We start from the raw sequence: 17,946 nt of genomic DNA on the forward strand, positions 1-17,946 counted from the left end.
TTATTTTGAAGCTTATACATTTTTCATTTTACAATCTGTTTAAAGAAGGGTGCCAAACATTAGTAGCAGGAATGGGGTAAACAGTACTGCATACTTGAAAATCTATTGCATTTTACTTTTTCTGGAAAAAGGCAATGCAAACTAAAGAGAAAAGAAAAAAAAGTCTGTCCTTCCGGGTTTTTTTTTCCCCCTTTGTGCTGTCAGCTAGGAGTTGATTTAGTGAGTAGTTTTGCAAGACTTGTTTCACTTTGTTTCAGGCAAGGCTGAGCCACGTATTTCAAACAAAGGGCAACCAATTACTAACTTCTGGTTGCTAGGTGTGGCCCCCTTTCAAACTCTATAAAATCAGAAGCACAACGCTTCAGTTCTAGTGGGAAACGTTCAGAGAAGAACCTCTCTTTAGTGCTTTGGAAGAAGGTGGGGAAAAAGGGTAAGTCTTAGTTTTCTTTTTAGTTAGTTTTGATTGTTTGTAAAACTTTTCCCATCCTGATGTTACATGTTACTGCTTCTCCAGGGTTTATCGCTGGCTGCATTTCATATGTTTTGATAAATCTTTCTGTAAAATCACATTGGGTATTTATATTTTGGAAACCACAAAACCGTAATGTTTTATTTTACTTAGTTAAGAAATAAGAGTTTTACACATATGGACAGTTTGCTTAATACTGGCTTATTTTGTACTGTTGGTGAGTTACCACGGGAAAAAAAAGGAAAGAATGTGTTTTCCTCCTACTAAGTTAGACATTTCCAAGAGCTCTGTGTGTCTTACATGGAAATCATGATGGAGGGTGGATACTTGGGGGCAGCTAGCACAGAAGAACAGAAGTGCCAGAGGTGGGTTTCAGGAAACTGTTTCAAAACAGGACTATTTTATTTTCTTTTTTGGTAAAAATCAAATAGATTCAGACATCATAGTGATAATCATGCCCTTTGTAATTAACAACGGAAATTACGTTATGTTTATTCATGCAGCATAAATAAATAAGAAGATCCGTTTATTAATCATTTCATTTAAAGAGGGTGTGGCCATATTCTTATTCCTGTAGTCTGTGTCATAGGCAGGCTTTTCCAGTGCTGCTTTGAAAACGTAAGGGGAAGGGAAATATTTTCTGGATGGTGCCCGATAAGTTCTTCCTGTGGATGCCAATTGGGTCCTCCAAAAATTATTCTACTTAGTAACATCTAGATTGTGAATGAGAACTAATGGCCATAAAACTCCTTAGAAAAGCACAAAGCAAATTTAAAGCAGAGTTTTTACTGGCGTTGGATATATTTGCAAAAGTGAGAGAATTTGAATCATAATATATCTGGCTATTGTTCATAGCAAGAATTTTTCTCTTAGCCCATTTTGAATGTTAAATTAAATGTCCTGATGTCTCACTTTTAATGCTAGCTTGATGAAGAAAGGTGTACTTTTTCTTGCTCTGTTTGTGTCTAAAATTATACATGGACTTTGAAAAAGTAACATTCCCCCTCTGCACCCGGGAATGTATTTTGGTAGCTGGAAGAGAAGGCACATTGTAAAATGATGCAAATGTGGTAAAGGGCTGGTTTCATAATTCTGAAATGGTCTCCTCTCCAGAAGTTATGTTACCACCCTGGCCCTGGGCTCAACCACATGAGGCAGCTAGCCAACATCAGACTGATGTGGACAAAACAGTTCAAAATAACATTATTCAAGAGTTTCAGGCTTATTAAGTGCTTTCTCGATCAAAAGATCTGCAAAGTTTCATTTCTGTGTATGATGTTAGTTTGCTGAGTTGGTTGTTCTTAATCTTCCCTAGACCCTAGAGTGGTATTTAAAATCAGAGCTAAATAGCTAAACCAATGGAACTATTATTTTTCGGTGATAAACACAAAGCGGTTTCTGGAGTAAATGAGTTCATTTTTCTTGAACACAGGACAAAATTTTATCAGGAAGATCAGAACAGATAAAATTTATATGATATCTTCCTTAATTATGCTAATTTGCTCCACCTCCATCCACACAAGGTGAAGTTTGAGACAGGCACTTCAGAACTCTCATGCATTTTAGATGCTGTTTATTCCAACATGCTTATTTTTACAAATGAAGACCCTTGGAGAAGTTAAATGTTTTCTGGAGGCCATACAGTCAGTTAAAGAGAATCAAAATAGGCCTCAGCACTCCTCGATTCTTATTTTTACATCTTATAGTTAGGGGAAAATATTCGTTAAGTGTATAGATATGTTTCCTAAGTAATTAGCACTGATACACTGTTTAGCCATTCAATAACACTTCTTACCATAGCAAATGCTAGGGATTGGAGGTACGTAAGGGACGGTGGAATAGCACTGCTCTCCGGGTAATGCTGCCAGGGAATATAGATAGGTCAACAGAAAGTGACAATCCAGAACGGTAGGGGCTAGTGTAGGGGAAAAGGAGGGTGCCTTGGGAGAGCACCCAGCCGAGTGTTGAACCAATGAAAGTTTTCTGGAGGATGTGAAGAGGTCTATGCTGAGTCCTTTTAGAAGGAACAGTTTGGCATAGGAGAGCGAATGTGGAGGAAGAAACAGCGTTCCAGGCAAAGGAAACACCCTGTCCAAAGACCCAGAAGCAAAACATTCATGAGACTACCTTTCATAAAGTGGTTCTTCATAAATCATGCCGTTGTATAGTCTAATTGCCTTCTCTCACACGGGTAGGTGTGGGAAGGACTTGTTGAAAAATAAACACCCGACGACGACTTGGGCAAACCTTGCCCCAGTCTCCATGGGTTCACTTAATGAATTTGATTCTCAAGTGTGAGCTATTAAAAATAACACCCCTGCCACTGTCTTTGGGTCATTAGTTTAAAAGAATATGCAATCGGAAGGCATGGATTTATGTATGACTTGATGCTTGCCACTTCTGTCTACAACACGGCCAGGAAATCACACTGTTTTTTCCCAGGTAGAGAATGGGAATAAGGGTGTTGTCCTGTGCAACCGATTGGTTGCTGCTGGTATGACTGTATAACTGATCATTCTAGATCATTCTAGGAAGGCATGAGACACCCCAAAACTCAGCTTCTGTCACAGATCTTAGAAGTAGTCTTTCATGAGGCCAAGAGATAGAAATTGTGATGAACAACAAAACAACAACCAACTTTTGTAATAATTTCAATCCTTCAGAAGAGTTGCAAGAATATTGCACAGAATTACCATATCCTTTACACCCAGATCCCCCAGTGGCTAATAGGCCACATTTGTTTGTTCTCTTACCCCTCCCACCCTCTCACTATATTTTTTCTGGAACATTTGAGAGAACACTACAGATGTGATGTCCCTATGCCCCTAGCTTACTTCTGTCTGTATATATTAAAAAACAAGGACACAACAATAGTGCAGTTTTTGAAAAATCAGGAAACTAACTTTGATACAAGCCTTAGTTTCTCAAATTTTGAGCTGGTGCAATTACTAATGTACCATTTCTGGAATACCTTTATCTTATAATACAGCAAGCATGGCTCCTGCATTGTACTTAACATCCTGGGCATACTTTTTATGCGTATTTGCCCTCTTTAATTCCTTGCTGACTGAGATGAAGAAAGCTCTCTCCTGAAACACAACATACCAAAAAAAAAAAATACCCATCTCTAGAAAGTTACACATTTATGCACAGATAAAGGAGATTGGTTGGCAGTGAATGTTCACAAACAGATCATTTGTTAGAAGAAACTCGGTAATATTCCCAATTTCCATATAAGTCAACCCATAAATGACCAATTTCATCTTCAAATTAGATGATGTTAAGAACTGAGATAAGCTTGGTTTCAGAGCTCAGTAGTAGCCAGATTAGATATATAGTGAGCCAAGGTATATTAATAAAATAAACTCTTAAGAACCTACTATAAATGTTGCAACTAAAAAAAAAAAAAAGCCAGAATAAAGAAAATCTTGTGTGAATTCATAGGGTTACCTACTTTATTTTTTTTAACTGTACAGTTCTATTTTCTAGACCAAGTTATTCTCTGAAGAATACTAGTATCTGACATTTGTATAACATGTAGCAGTCTATAGAATATCTTTGTATGCATTATTTATCTATAATTAAGCCAAGTGTTACCTTCCAATTATTGAATCGGTTTTATCAAGTACAAAATGCTAGTTTTCATCCAGAGGGTAATTACTGAAGAGACAGAATGGTTTAGCAATTCAATTTGGCCAAAAAAGAAAAAAAAAAAATTTTTTTTTTTTTGAGAGAGAATGTGTGCACTGTGGGGGTGTGGGAGGGATGGACAGAAAGACAGAAGTGTATGGGGGAGGGACAGAGGTGGAGAGAGAGAGAGAGAACCTTAAGCAGGCTCCACGCCCAGTGTGGAGCCTGATGGGGGCTTGATCTGACCCTGAAATCCCCACTGGAGCAGAAATCAAGAGTTGGAGGCTTTACCGATTAAGCCACCCAGGTGTCCCACTCCCCCACTTTGTTTTGGCCAAAGTACTTTTGCTGTGGTATTTCTAAGGTATGTTGCAACTGTTAAAGATTTCTACTAGTATATGCAGTTGACATTAAACAATTAACTATTAGTACCTGATAAAATCTCTTTCCTCCAGGGCAATTTCTTATATCCTGCCACTATCCCTGTGTCTTGAAGCTAAGGGCTAGTAGATATTATTTGGCTGGACTGAGATTCTGTTTTCCTCTCATTGCTTTTCTGAGATAGTCTATTCAGACTAATTTTCTTTTCCAGACTGTGCTTTTAGAACATCCAAATTATTTCAGACTATAAGATCTAAAAACTCAGAAGATACGTTCCAAAGCTGTCTCCTCTATAGACTCTGTTGTGTCACATACATTATTCAACCCCCTTATTTTTGTTGTTTTGTGTTATGTAAAGAAATTGATGCATTATGTGAGCATTTTTTAGAAGTGGAAAAATGAAGCACAGTAAAGTTTTCACAAAATTTATTTTGAAGTTGTGAGATTCATTTTTAAAACTGACAATATCCTTAGTCTCTGGTCTCTCTTGAAGTTTTTTTGTTTTGTTTTGTTTCCAACTGAAAAGAGTGGAAATACTGGAATGCCTCTTTCACTGAGGGGAAAGTTCTTTGCTAAGTGACCAATCACATCAGTCATTTTGAGGCTTCTACTTTATGAAGGGCATAGATGAGATTATAAAAATGGAAATTTCAAATACCTGAAACCTTGCCAGAAATTGCTAGAAGCTCTGGATGTGCCAATTAAATAATTGGAAAATGAAACTCCACATGCCAACAGCAATTGCACCAGATTACGACTGTAATGGGAACTAAAACCTCGTGCAAAATTGTACATCATGACTTTACCTCAGGAAATAACTTCAAATTTATCAGTTGCTGGGGGGTGGGGAAGAGATTACTTTAAATGAATGCACAATATATTGGTTCTTCTCACAGATGACAGAATAGTAATTTGAACAATCCCCATGATAATTAAGTGGAGATAGTTTCTGCTCTAGATATGATTTCCCTCACGTATTTAATCTCATTACTTGAAACTGAGGTTATTTTTCAGCAGGTGTGGCTGAAATACTTTGTCTGAACATGCTGTTGAAAAATCAGGTTATGGGTTTTAGTCCTCATGATTCATTTAGCTTCATATCAAGAATTTAAAACTACTGAGATTACCCTTCCAAACTCTTTCAGATGTATTCACGGTCATAGTCTCCAGAGGGATAAACAAAGGGTATGGAGAGCTACACTGACCTTGAGTATGGACTCCTAAAAACAAATCCCCAGACAAAAAGGATCGCTGATAGCTTCTTTTGTGGACAAAACAGGGAACGCATTAGGTTTGAAACGTGCTTCAGGTTTTAAAAATATACATGGTTGATCAAATAAAAATACTGCTGAACCATGATAGCAATTCAAAAAATTTCAAGGTAGGATTTGCCAAAAGCGGGCATCTATGTTGCAATTTCACCCTGATGCTTCCTGTCAGAACAAAGAACCCTTTAGAAAATGTGGGTTTTTTGTGTTGGGTGGAAAAACACGAAGGACTAGTATTTAGGATGGCTCAACTAGGAAGAAATGTGAGTGTAGCAATTACTCCAAATGCTGAAGTAATTTTATACTAAGGAATGGAAAAGGAAACTGAATTATTTGAGGGAGAAATACCATATTCAGATGGTATTTCTGAATCTTTATCAAACTTCTTTAGCATTTTGAGTCTGAATCTGAATTTTGAGACAGATAGCAGACTGCCACAGATGGTTTTACCTTATAAATGTAAAACTTTATGCTGTTTCTCTAGCCATTACTTTTCTTTAAGCCCCCACCAATCCTACGCAGATTCTCTAAAGGCCTACTAAGCAGTCTCTAATCTTTCATCCTGCCCATCTCTTAGCCACTCTCTATGATATAGGATGAGTGATCTTTCTGAAATATAAAAGGAATCATGCTGCTCTCTTTTTAGAAATCCATTCATGTTTTCCTAAAGCTTTGGAGATACATTTAGACTTCTTTGATTGGGCTTCTGTCAACACTCTTTGCTTCGGTAGACTTCCTTCCGTGTCCCAAATATGACAACCTTCTCTCTGTTTTGTTCTCTTTAACTTTTTTGTCAGGTTAATCTTGACTCATTTCAAGAGAGGCTCAGATCAGCCAGCACGACCCCTTAGCTTTCGTCTTTTCCCACAGGAAGCACACACTAGCTGAGGCACGGATGATGTTTCAGTATTTCCTGAACCCTCAGTGTTTGGCCTATGGCGAATGGTGTATAAATTTAGATCAGTAAAATCAATCGCCAGCCCCTCTCTTCAGCCTATATGCTTACTTGTAGAATCATCTGACCCCTAAAGGTTAGGACTGAATATGCTAAGAAAGAGCCAAATGTCTGAGTGGAGGCTAGGGGGTTTCTGTTCAAGGGTAAGACTCTCCTTGTAAAAAGCTTACATCTAGCATTTTGTTATGCTCCTAAAATTAATCCAAAAGTAAGGTCAAGGCTACTCTGTGTCTTGCGTATGCGAGAGAGTAGAGTGATATAAATGTGTGGTAGGTTTGTGTTTTGTAATAGCATCTACCTGTTTTCTTTCCAGATACTTCTTTAAAAATGGCAATGGTATCAGAATTCCTCAAACAGGCCTGGTTTATTGAAAATGAAGAGCAGGAATACATTGTAAGTCAAGTGACCATACAATAACTTGGTTAAATAGCGGAAAACTAATGAGAGTGAGTGGACATGACTCTATTTCTCTCTTATCCACAGAAAACTGTGAAAGGATCCAAAGGTGGTCCTGGGTCAGCAGTGAGCCCCTATCCTACCTTCAATCCATCCTCGGATGTTGCTGCCTTGCATAACGCTATAACAGTTAAAGGTATTTACGTCTTCCCAAAACAGAACCCTTCGGGACATTTCAGAATGGCCATTTGAATGGCTATCAAAAAGGGGACATATGTGGTGGAAAAAGTCTGTTTCATTTTGAAGATAAAAAAGATTTCTTTGTCAAACAAAGATATATTTCCTTTCTCAACACTTAGGAAATGTGGGGCAAATCAGGAGAATCTCTGTTGAGACGACTGGTATTTTTACCAGCTCATTTCTAGCAGAAATTCAATGCTGAAATCAACACCTCTGCTCACATTTAGGGTTTCAGGCAGGATCAAACACCGCAGCACAGAGGGCTGGGAACAATTTCCTCTTTCTTTCTCCTTCAAATGGATAGAGTGCCATCTGAAGTGCTTCCCTTTAATGTCACCTCCATGTCCTAGGCTTCTGTCATTTTCTATTTCTTGGCTTCCTAGAACTTCATTTGGGCCATCTTGGGAATTAATTATTTTATGTCCGTTACTGATGAGGAAGAAAATTGATTTTAAAGCCTTGTGGCCTTTTATTTTCAGGTGTGGATGAAGCAACCATCATTGACATTCTAACTAAGAGGAACAATGCACAGCGTCAGCAGATCAAAGCAGCCTATCTCCAGGAAAAAGGGAAGGTAGGTTGGAGTGGGAAATTTAGATATTCGATTTCAATTACACTTATGTCTAAACACGGATTTTGAAGCCCAGTTGCCTAGTTTTTTTCAGTCTCTAACACTGTGTTCCCTTTACAACCAAGACTAGGATTACAGTGTTTATCCACTTGGTTGCAATGTAATCAATACTAGCAAATTTCTGGTTTCAGACATTAGCTGTCTTGGTTCTTTGCAGATGACTTCTCTAATGGAGACCAGTTTTTAATTTGAATATAACGAATATCAAGGGTACTATTGGCAATAAGGAATATGTTCTGATTGACGTGTGTCTTCTGCTGAAATTTAAACAGCAATTTCATGTCTAAATGTAAAGTTTATACATATAATTCTACTTTAAAAGTAAGCTTTGTATTTTTTTATGCCAAAAATGGGTAATTTTTTTAAGGCGTGCAGTTAGAAAATGATCTAATGCCAATGTCTGATTACGGTGCTTATTTGATCACTGCAAACTCCAAAGGCTGAAAAATTATTAATGCATTCTTTTTAAAGCATTCTTACTTCTGTTTCTATCCATATACAAAAACCCCTATGTTTTGAGCTTTGTGATTTCCTCCCCCTGTAAAAGATCAAGAGAACCCTTAAAGAAATCCTTTCAGAAGTTATCAATGAATGCAGTACATTGCATTGTAATCACTGTATTATCTAAAAAAATGAAGGTAACATTCTAAATGTCGTATTTTGTATCTGAATGAAAGGAGCTCTAAAAGATGGCTGGATTTAAAAATCAGTAGTAAGATTACCTAAATGTTAGGTAACCCCACATTGCTCTATTGCCCAGCATGTTACTTACTAGAAGCCTTAACTCTAATCTCTTCGTTATAGCCCCTGGATGAAGCTCTGAAGAAAGCCCTTTCTGGTCACCTCGAGGAAGTTGTTTTGGCTCTATTAAAAACTCCAGCCCAGTTTGATGCTGATGAACTTCGTGCTGCCATGAAGGTAAATAACCTGATTTAAGCAAAATTCCTTTCCTCCACGGACTGTATAGGTCAAGTCTACCTAATACATCTTGTTATACCCTCACACCTAGTACAAGGTATGCCAATCAGCGGGCATAAAATAAGTGAATGAATGAATGAATGAATGAATGAAATGTGGACGTTAGCAGCTGTATTATTTCCAATCTCCTTATATTATCTGTCACTGCATGTATCCTATACCTCACTTTTTATATCTTTGTGCAAAATAATGGCTTTAAACCCATTTTGTTTTTAGAGCAATATAATAGAGCTTATTGTAATTATTAAATATTGTGGATATTTACTAAATAGTGTGGGAAATTTACTAAATGCTAGATTCAAGTGAATTCTGGGACCCAAAAACTAGCAGACGCTCTTGAACAGAGTTTTTCTTACATTTATTTTTTAACTCAGGGCCTTGGAACTGATGAAGACACTCTGGATGAAATTTTGGTATCAAGAACTAACAAAGAAATCAGAGAAATTAACAGAGTCTATAGAGAAGGTACGTTTTAATACCCAACAGTCCAAGTTACCTTAGTTGGAAACTAATACACATTTCTTAAAACTGAATGTCATTGATGTTAATGATGAGGCTTTGGAAAGTCTGCATAGTAAAATATTTCTTCATTGTTTGGCACGTGTCTGGGGCATGCACGCTGTTACCAGATAGCACTCAAGTTGCTAGAGTGCCAGTTTATCACCAGTTTACTGCAAAATACACTTTTCTCGTTCCTCAGAACTGAAGAGAGATCTAGCTAAAGATATCACCTCAGACACATCTGGAGATTATCGGAATGCTCTGCTTTCTCTGGCTAAGGTACAACCTCATCTAATTCAGGACATACCTCTTCCTTTATGAAAAGTAAAAGGAGATGCCCTCTCTCACGAAATAAGCACTTGATTCTCTTTTTCTCAAAAAAGCAGTATTTATCTGATTTTAAGGGAACTAAAGCAAATCATGTGATTACATGCTAGAAAACAATTTACCACAGAATGGGATTTTTTTTCAGGGTGACCGATCTGAGGATTTTGGCTTGAATGACGACTTGGCTGATTCAGATGCTAGGGTAAGCAAGTGCTTACAAATACTCCTATGTTGTATTAGTTGACCTTCCTATGTCAGATAGTTCCTGTGTTGGATGGGGTTACCACTTGATGCCTTTATTTGAAAGCAAATCTAAGACCTTCTGAGAGACCAATGGCCCCTAACGTTCATTCCCTGAATGATGCACACCCTCCTGTACTTGAATAGCTCAAGAGACAAAAATGTGGTCTTTATGTTTTTAAAAGATTTCACTATTTACAAAGTGGGAAAGGATGGAAAGAAAAGAATGAGAATTTGATTTGTCATTCTTAACTGTTTTGTTGAGAAAACTCTGAATTTTTATCCTACTATGTATAAGAAAGGGAAAAATAATTTTTTAAGTTAAGTGGAAAGAGTAAGCACATCAAACATTCATTTAACAGTGAACAATGGAGTGGTTTATAGCCGTAAGTTTATATTGTAAAGACATTATAGTAATGATCTTATAATTATAAAAATTATAATAACATTTTTATATACTTTCAAGTATACTGACATACATAGTGTCAGTGAGGTTGTTGGTTATTTATACACCAGTCCCTTGGCAACATTAGAAAAATTGTGCCATTTTAGGGCCTGGAATTTCTGTAAAAAAAAAAAACAAACAAACTGACTATTATTTGCATATGCTTTCCTCATGGGATAGTATTACGTCTATAAATTCATCACAGTGAGTTAATAGGAGAGAAACTTATGTGTCCATACCCACTCCCTTCATAATACCAGTACATTATCTTTCACATAAAAGGTACTCATTAACTTTTTGTTGAAAAAATGCATATACACCACATGTTTGCTTGAAAAGTCCAAAATAACTTATGTCCATCAGAAGTTTGGCCATTTTAATAGAAATTGTGCAAGCATATAAAAAAAAGTTAATATTTGACTAACTGCCCATAATAAAAAATGATTCTTATTTGCTTGTGACATTTCTGAATTTGCTTTCCATTTTAAGACTATATCAGGGCTGTCAGATGTATATTTATGGCAGCTACATGGATTAGCGTGGCCCAGGAGGATGATGGCAATTAACATTTCAAAGTTAACAGAGCATGCTTGTGATAATAAGGCAAGGATTACCTTTTCCAGTTACAAAAGAGGAAAGTTGGCAGTTTCATAAGGTTAAATTGTTTATCTAACAGTCCAGAGCAGCTAAGTTGCAGAGTCAGAATTTGAATCCAGAAATTTTAATATCAAAATTCAAGATCTAGGTTATGTTTGTATTATCGATGTATTAGTACCACTTGCTGATAGTTACTTTGAACAATTAAGAGTAAAAAAAAAAAGTTTTTAGAGAGTTCCACGGAGTTGCCATGATATAGAGCATAATCTGAAAGCAATTTAATCCAGCAAATATTTATTCTGCAAAAATATATTCAGTCTACTGTTTGCAAGGTGCCTTGAGACATACTGTGGAAGATACTTAAAAAACTAAGGTCCCTATCTTTAAGGAACTTGCATTCTCAGCATTGCCTACTATGATTGAATTGGACACAAAGCAGCTGCCTAGAAAATCTTTGAAGAGATCTAACATTCTTGTGCAAGTGTCAAGTCAGCAGATAGTCAAATGTTTACGTTTCTTTTTTTTAAAGGTTTCATTTATCTATTTGAGAGAGAGAGAGAGAGCGAGCACAAGCAGGGGGACTGGCAGAGGGAGAGGGAGAAGCAGGGGGCTCAGTGAGCAGGGGCGATCGATGTAGGGCTGCATCCCAGGACCCTGGATTCATGACCTGAGCCAAAGGCAGACACTCAGCCACCCAGGCACCCCTATGTTTGTGTTTCTTGATAGGCTTTATATGAAGCAGGAGAAAGGAGAAAAGGGACAGATGTGAATGTGTTCATTACCATCCTTACCACCAGAACCTATCCCCATCTTCGCCAAGGTAAGAAAAAAAAATTCCTGAAAACTGTTTATAGTAGATGCATTTTTTTGAGAACAAATAAAAGAAAGGAAAGAGAGAAGCCTTAATCAGTGTCACTCTCATACCAAGTGACTGTAGTGCTCCTGACCCTTTACTGCTATTTGTGCATTTGTCCAACTTTGTACAGCCACCATTTTATAATATTTGAAACACCCTTTGTGACTTTGGCAGGCAGAACATTACTTAATTATCTTGACGATTTCTACTCCCCCAAAATATGTGGAATAGGTGTGACAAAATATACACATACAACAGAATGAAATTACAATGAAGTAAAACATTAAACTCAGGACTAAGTGGAAAAAAGGAAAAAAAAAAAAAAGCATAGAGATGCTCCCAAACCCAAAGAAACAAGAGTTCTTTCCTTCGAGCCCTAGACTTAGCTCTGACCCGTTTGGAAGCCAAGGCAAAGGGGGAAGTCCTAATGATTGCTTGAAGTTCATTATCTTATAATAGCACCTTCTGATTTTTAAGGATAAAAATAAGAGACATCTACTCCACAGATCTTTATATAAGGGAAGATCCATTTCCAAACATGGGATTTGGAAATAAGTAAGTGCACAGTCAGATCCTGGTCATTATTCTGTCTTCCATGCCCTGGATTCATATTTCATTCTAAGATTTTAAAATGTCATTTTAATACGGAAGTGGAAGGTGTTATGGAGATAGATTTGCAATCCCTCTTCAGCCACTTCACTTGAACTTTATTCTCTAGCATGCAAAGGGCAGTTCCCCTTTTCCAAGGCAAAGGGGGAAGTCCTAATGATTGCTTGAAGTTCATTATCTTATAATAGCACCTTCTGATTTTTAAGGATAAAAATAAGAGACATCTACTCCACAGATCTTTATATAAGGGAAGATCCATTCCGTATGGCATTTAGCTCTGATGTAGTAAGTGTCACAGTTGTCAATCACATGCCAGTTCTAATAAATGTCAACACTTGCGAAAACTTCCCCCAAATATACAGGAAATAGCCACATGAGTTACATTCCTAGGAAAAGATGAAGTATCCAAAATTTACCCAGTTGAAGAATTAGCTTTAAAATGTGTGTTTTGAAATTCAGTCATTCCAAAGAAGGCTTTGCGTCAGTTCCCCTGCTTTTGCTAGTTTGCTGAGGAATAGGATGCTTTGTACCTCTCTTAGTTTAAATTCAATGTTCAGTGTTTCAGAAGTACAGCAAGTACAGTAATCACGACATGAACAAAGTCCTGGACCTGGAGGTGAAAGGTGACATTGAGAAATGCCTCACGGCGATCGGTACGTGGTCAGGGAAACATTGAGAAACGCCTCGCAGCTCTCGGTGTGTGGTCAGGGAAGGGGCGGCTTTCCTAACCGGAAACGGTCAGTGCTGTCCCACAGTTAAAAACAACAGCAACAACAAAAAACAGGGGCGCTGGGTGGCTCAGTTGGTTAAGCTTCTGACTCTTGATCTCACCTCTTAGTCTCAGGGTCCTGAGTTCAAGCCCTGGGTTGGGCTCCATGCTGGGTGTGGAGTCTCCTTAAAAATAAATAAATAAATAAAATAAAAATGAAAAAGACCCAAAAAACTAAGATATAATAAACTTATGTCTTATATAGAGGCAATGTGGAAGATAACGGCTATAAATATTTAGCTAACGGTCTATGATGGCCATCTTAATAATTACATTAAAATATATTAAATAATATGATATTTGAATATGCAGTATGATATTTATAATATTATAATAAAATAACAATTCTTCGAAAAGATGGACAGATGGGAAATGCTTTCTGAGCATTTACTTATGCCAAGTGATGCATGGCTCAGGGAAAGTCAGAGTGATCACTAAGAACATGGGGTTTGGAAATAAATAAATGCACAGTCAGATCCTGGTCTGTCACTTGCTGATTGAGTCATCTTGGACAAGTCCAGAGGGATTAGCTCAGTAGGTCTCCAGGGGCTTCTGGAAAGGTCTTCAGAAGAAAAAGCCTTTAAAGGTCTCCCATGCTATTCCAAGAACCCGAGAACCTATGTTCTAAAGCAGGGAATGTGCTCATAAAACCCCTGGAAAACTCGTGAAAATGCAGATTCTGATTTAGCAGGTCTGTAGTGCGGTCTTTGGATTCTGCATTCCTAACAAGCTCCAGGTTTGTGCCAATACGTTTGGTCCATCGATCACACTTTGAGGAGCAAGGTAGAGAATATTACTCATGGCTGCGTCTATTAGTGTTTTATCTGGCAGTTGCCGTATACTGAAGGCAAGTCCTATTTCATTTGAAAAAAAAAATTCTTATTATGACACACAAAAAAGTATTTACTGTATGCCCATATGCCCTTTAACACCTGCCAGTTTCCCCATTTCCAAGAAGAGGATATTCTAGAATACCATGAACTGAAGTTGCTGTTGAGTGGATTTAAGATAGAGGAGATGGTGATGTTGTGAGGGAAGATTCCTCAAGACCACCATCTACAGAAAGCTTTTTATAGGCCAAGTATCCCCTATTAAGTGGGGGATGAGGAACAGCAATGGAGAATGGAGTCTTTCTGGTAAAACTTTCACATGCATCTTTCTTCTCGTATGGTAAATATATCCGCTAAAGTGTGCCTGTCTTGCAGTGAAGTGTGCCACAAGCAAACCGATGTTCTTTGCCGAGAAGCTTCATCAGGCCATGAAGGTAACATTCTATTTTTATGCTTTGCTGAGGGCCGAAATTATTGTTTGTGGAGAGAAAAACAGAAAACTTCGTATTGTTTGCAAGCCACACTTATTTTCATATCTTCCCATTAAAAAGAACCACTGTTCCATGTAATGCAAGAGGCAATACACATACTTATTGGAATAAAATTGTCAGATTTGTTGTAGTTTTTTTACAGGTAAGGTAGTAAGGTGAGCTTGTCAGTAATTTGTGGTTTACTCATTGTTTGCATAAAACCTGAGCCAGTAGAGAAAGGTTCTGTACTTTTTCTTTTAATGTGTGATTTTAGTAACCTACTTCTGCTAAAGTTGTGGGTTTTATAATTTCCTCCTTTCTAAGTTTCACTTGCCTTTTTTTATTATTCTGCCATCCATGCCCTGGATTCATATTTCACGCTAAGATTTTAAAATGTCATTTTAATACGAAGTGGAAGGTGTTATGGAGATAGATTTGCAATCCCACTTCAGCCACTTCACTTGAACCTTATTCTCTAGCATGCATCAGGATGCCGCCTGTATACAGGTATTGTGAAAGTTATTAGGTTGTATTTTTTTTTCCTTTGCAACTCCAAAATAAGGAGGTCTCAAGAGAAAAGGGGGAGGGAAGGGAGAGAGATCTAACCCTTCAATTAATAGGAAGAGTCCTTCTGAAATGCTAAAATGATAGGCATTACACCACCATGTGGTAGGCAGTAGAGTCCCAGACCTCATGCTTGCTGCTATCTAGGGGGGTAATTACCTGGGTGGGTAAGGATGAATACCTGGTATGGCAGAAGAGCAGGAGGAATCAATGTAGACTTGCGGTCCGCTAAGCTAAGACTAAGATATTTGAAGAGGAATTAGCCAGGTGAGAGCAGAGTTGGAGGGATAAAGTTGGTCCAGGGAAAGAGTTAGCATGACTCTTTCAAGATAATAAGCGTCATGAGAGGGATGGTGCAGTGGAAGAAGAGGGTGTGGAATTAGACAGGCATTGTAAACCCAGATAAAATGATTCATTTTCATCCTAAAAGCAACCAAAGACCATGGAGGGTTTTAAATAGATGGATTCAATGATCAGATTTGCAATTTAGAAGGTTCACGTTTTTTGTAATTTTTGAATAGTTTAGACCTAGGAAAGACTGGATGGTGGAAGACCGATGAGGAGTTTGTAAAAGCTCTTCCGTATAGCTGATGCAGCAGTTGGGTTCCTGCCATTTTATTTCCACCTGTGTCAAGTGCGTGTGTGTGTGTGTGTGTGTGTGTGTGTGTGTGTGTGTGTGTTTTAATGAATGAACAAAAGAGCTTCCCATTCAAACCCATACCTGCTTTATTAAGAGTATGCTCTGAATATGATATTTACCATCATTTGCTTTAAACAGGGTTCTGGAACTCGTCATAAGACATTGATCAGAATTATGGTTTCCCGTTCTGAAATTGACATGAATGACATCAAAGCATGCTACCAGAAATTGTATGGTGTCTCTCTCTGCCAAGCCATCCTGGTATGTTGTGATTTTCATAATGCCACCTCCACAAATGGCAGTCTTTTTGCAACTTCTCCAAAGAGAAAATCTGACTTATGTACCTGTAGATTTTAGATGTGAGATTAATTTGTTATATTAGGATATGTAATTTATAAGTAAATTGAACTTTCACTGGACTAGTGAGTTCTCTACTGAAAAACTACACAAATTTTTCAGTAGCCATGGAAATATTTAGTTTCCCATACATAAAGTTAGCAAGCAAAATATTTTAGTAGGGAGATACAGTGATTTATTTTGCAATGAATATTGATCAGAGATTAGAAACTTATTATTCTAAGCTTTCTGAATTTTGTGATATGTAAAATATAAAACATGCATGTTTAAATTTTCATTATAATGTTAAAAATAAGAAGACAAGTCAAGGGTTTTAAACTTATTGAAAGACTGAAAGATAGATGACTAATTCAAGTTAAGTTGTCACTTATACCGGATAACTAAATCTACCAAGAAAAGGTGAGAAAATCACAGGCTTATCAGTTTCTCCCTGGTGAGTGAGTCAGATAGCCTTCACTATGATACGAAATTATACTGTGTTAAGCTCACTCAATTCTGTGTGACATTTAGTTCTTGGAAAATAATGGCTCTAATATACAACATAATCAATATAATCTGAATCTTGAAAGCTCTTGCTTTTTATGTAATAATCAATTAACAAATATCAGTTATCTGCTATATTAATTGTATTACTTAAATAAATGATATAATTATAAAAGATCCTCGGGTTTATATAACGTGATATATGTTCTCCACCTGTTAATCTACAAATACATAATTCTTCTATAATTAAAAATACCGTATGTTGATTATGGTTTCAGGTATCATTAAGCATACTCTTTCTTAACCAACAGGATGAAACCAAGGGAGATTATGAAAAAATCCTGGTGGCTCTCTGTGGAGACTAACATTCCTTTGATGATCGCAAGCTTCTTGATCAGAAGATTTTTTAATCGTATCTTTTCATTCCATATCATAGACTTAAACAGGAAAGTTTTCTCAGCAGGATTACAGTCTAGCTAAATGCTTTTTGAAAAATATAGCCTATAAATCATTTTTATATCACAACTCCATATAACAGAATTTTTTTTTAAACTATATTTATCCCAAACTATAAAAGCCTCATAAACAGGCTGTTCTAGTAACATTACCTGAGAAAGATGTTTGTGCAGTAGAAAATAAAATGATTTTGCAGGACAATTGTGTGTCATTGGTTCTTCTACTCTGATTGTGTGTGTGTGTGTGTGTGTGTGTGTGTGTGTGTGTGTAATGCAGTGGTTTAACTGTATCAAGGGAAAGGAGCTTGAATCCTAAATTGTAGTCATTTAATGAAATAAGATTTTGCATATTAAAATTATTAAGAAATTAAAAAATATTCACAGAGTTGGAAAATGGACTTACATTTTATCATCTGGGTGCAGATAATTGAGATCATGTCTGAGTAATAACGGATTTATTGCATCAGCATTGTAACAATTGAATATTCTGCTGTGTTTCACAAACCGGTGTGAAGATGAAATGATAACAGCAATGAAAATTTCTCTCTTTTTAGAAAAATGGTAGTTGCATGCTGAGTTTTCAAAGAAACTGTCAAGCTATTTCCAGAGTAGCTAGATCACTACTTCACTTTTCTATAATAAATGTATAAACAATCTAGTTTCTCCACAAGCTTGCCAGCATTTGATATTGCCACTATTTTGCATTTTGACACTGTTTATTTTTTATTTTTTATTGTTGAGTTTTGAGAATTCTTCATATACTCCTTTGTCAAATATACGGTTTTCAAATGTTTCCTCTCAGTTTGCAGCTTGGCTTTTTACTCTTACTAGATCTCTCTCAGAGCAAACACTTTA

The 17,946-nt window shown here is 37.0% G+C and overlaps 1 protein-coding gene across 1 annotated transcript; it reads left to right on the forward strand.

The window, feature by feature from the left end:
• The first annotated feature begins 242 nt into the window (after positions 1-242).
• Positions 243-17,293, forward strand: ANXA1 (annexin A1). The gene is made up of 13 exons (XM_028089089.2): positions 243-430; positions 7,017-7,096; positions 7,187-7,295; positions 7,819-7,913; positions 8,775-8,888; positions 9,323-9,413; positions 9,649-9,728; positions 9,922-9,978; positions 11,785-11,878; positions 13,081-13,176; positions 14,498-14,556; positions 15,935-16,057; positions 16,948-17,293. The coding sequence occupies exons 2-13, from the start codon at positions 7,031-7,033 to the stop codon at positions 16,999-17,001; spliced, it is 1,038 nt and encodes a 345-aa protein (XP_027944890.1). The 5' UTR covers positions 243-430; positions 7,017-7,030; the 3' UTR covers positions 17,002-17,293.
• The last annotated feature ends 653 nt before the right edge of the window (positions 17,294-17,946 follow it).

This window comes from Eumetopias jubatus, unplaced genomic scaffold (assembly GCF_037043125.1).
Source record: "Eumetopias jubatus isolate StellerSeaLion01/CBP00866 unplaced genomic scaffold, mEumJub1_p1.0 scaffold_15, whole genome shotgun sequence".
Lineage (NCBI taxonomy): Eukaryota > Metazoa > Chordata > Mammalia > Carnivora > Otariidae > Eumetopias > Eumetopias jubatus.

Coding starts and splice junctions, on each gene's coding strand:
- ANXA1 (XM_028089089.2), top strand. CDS start 7,031: ATGGCAATGGTATCAGAATTCCTCAAACAGGCCTGGTTTATTGAAAAT. Junction 7,097..7,186: donor ATGAAGAGCAGGAATACATT/GTAAGTCAAGTG, acceptor TCTTATCCACAG/AAAACTGTGAAAGGATCCAA. Junction 7,914..8,774: donor ATCTCCAGGAAAAAGGGAAG/GTAGGTTGGAGT, acceptor TCTTCGTTATAG/CCCCTGGATGAAGCTCTGAA.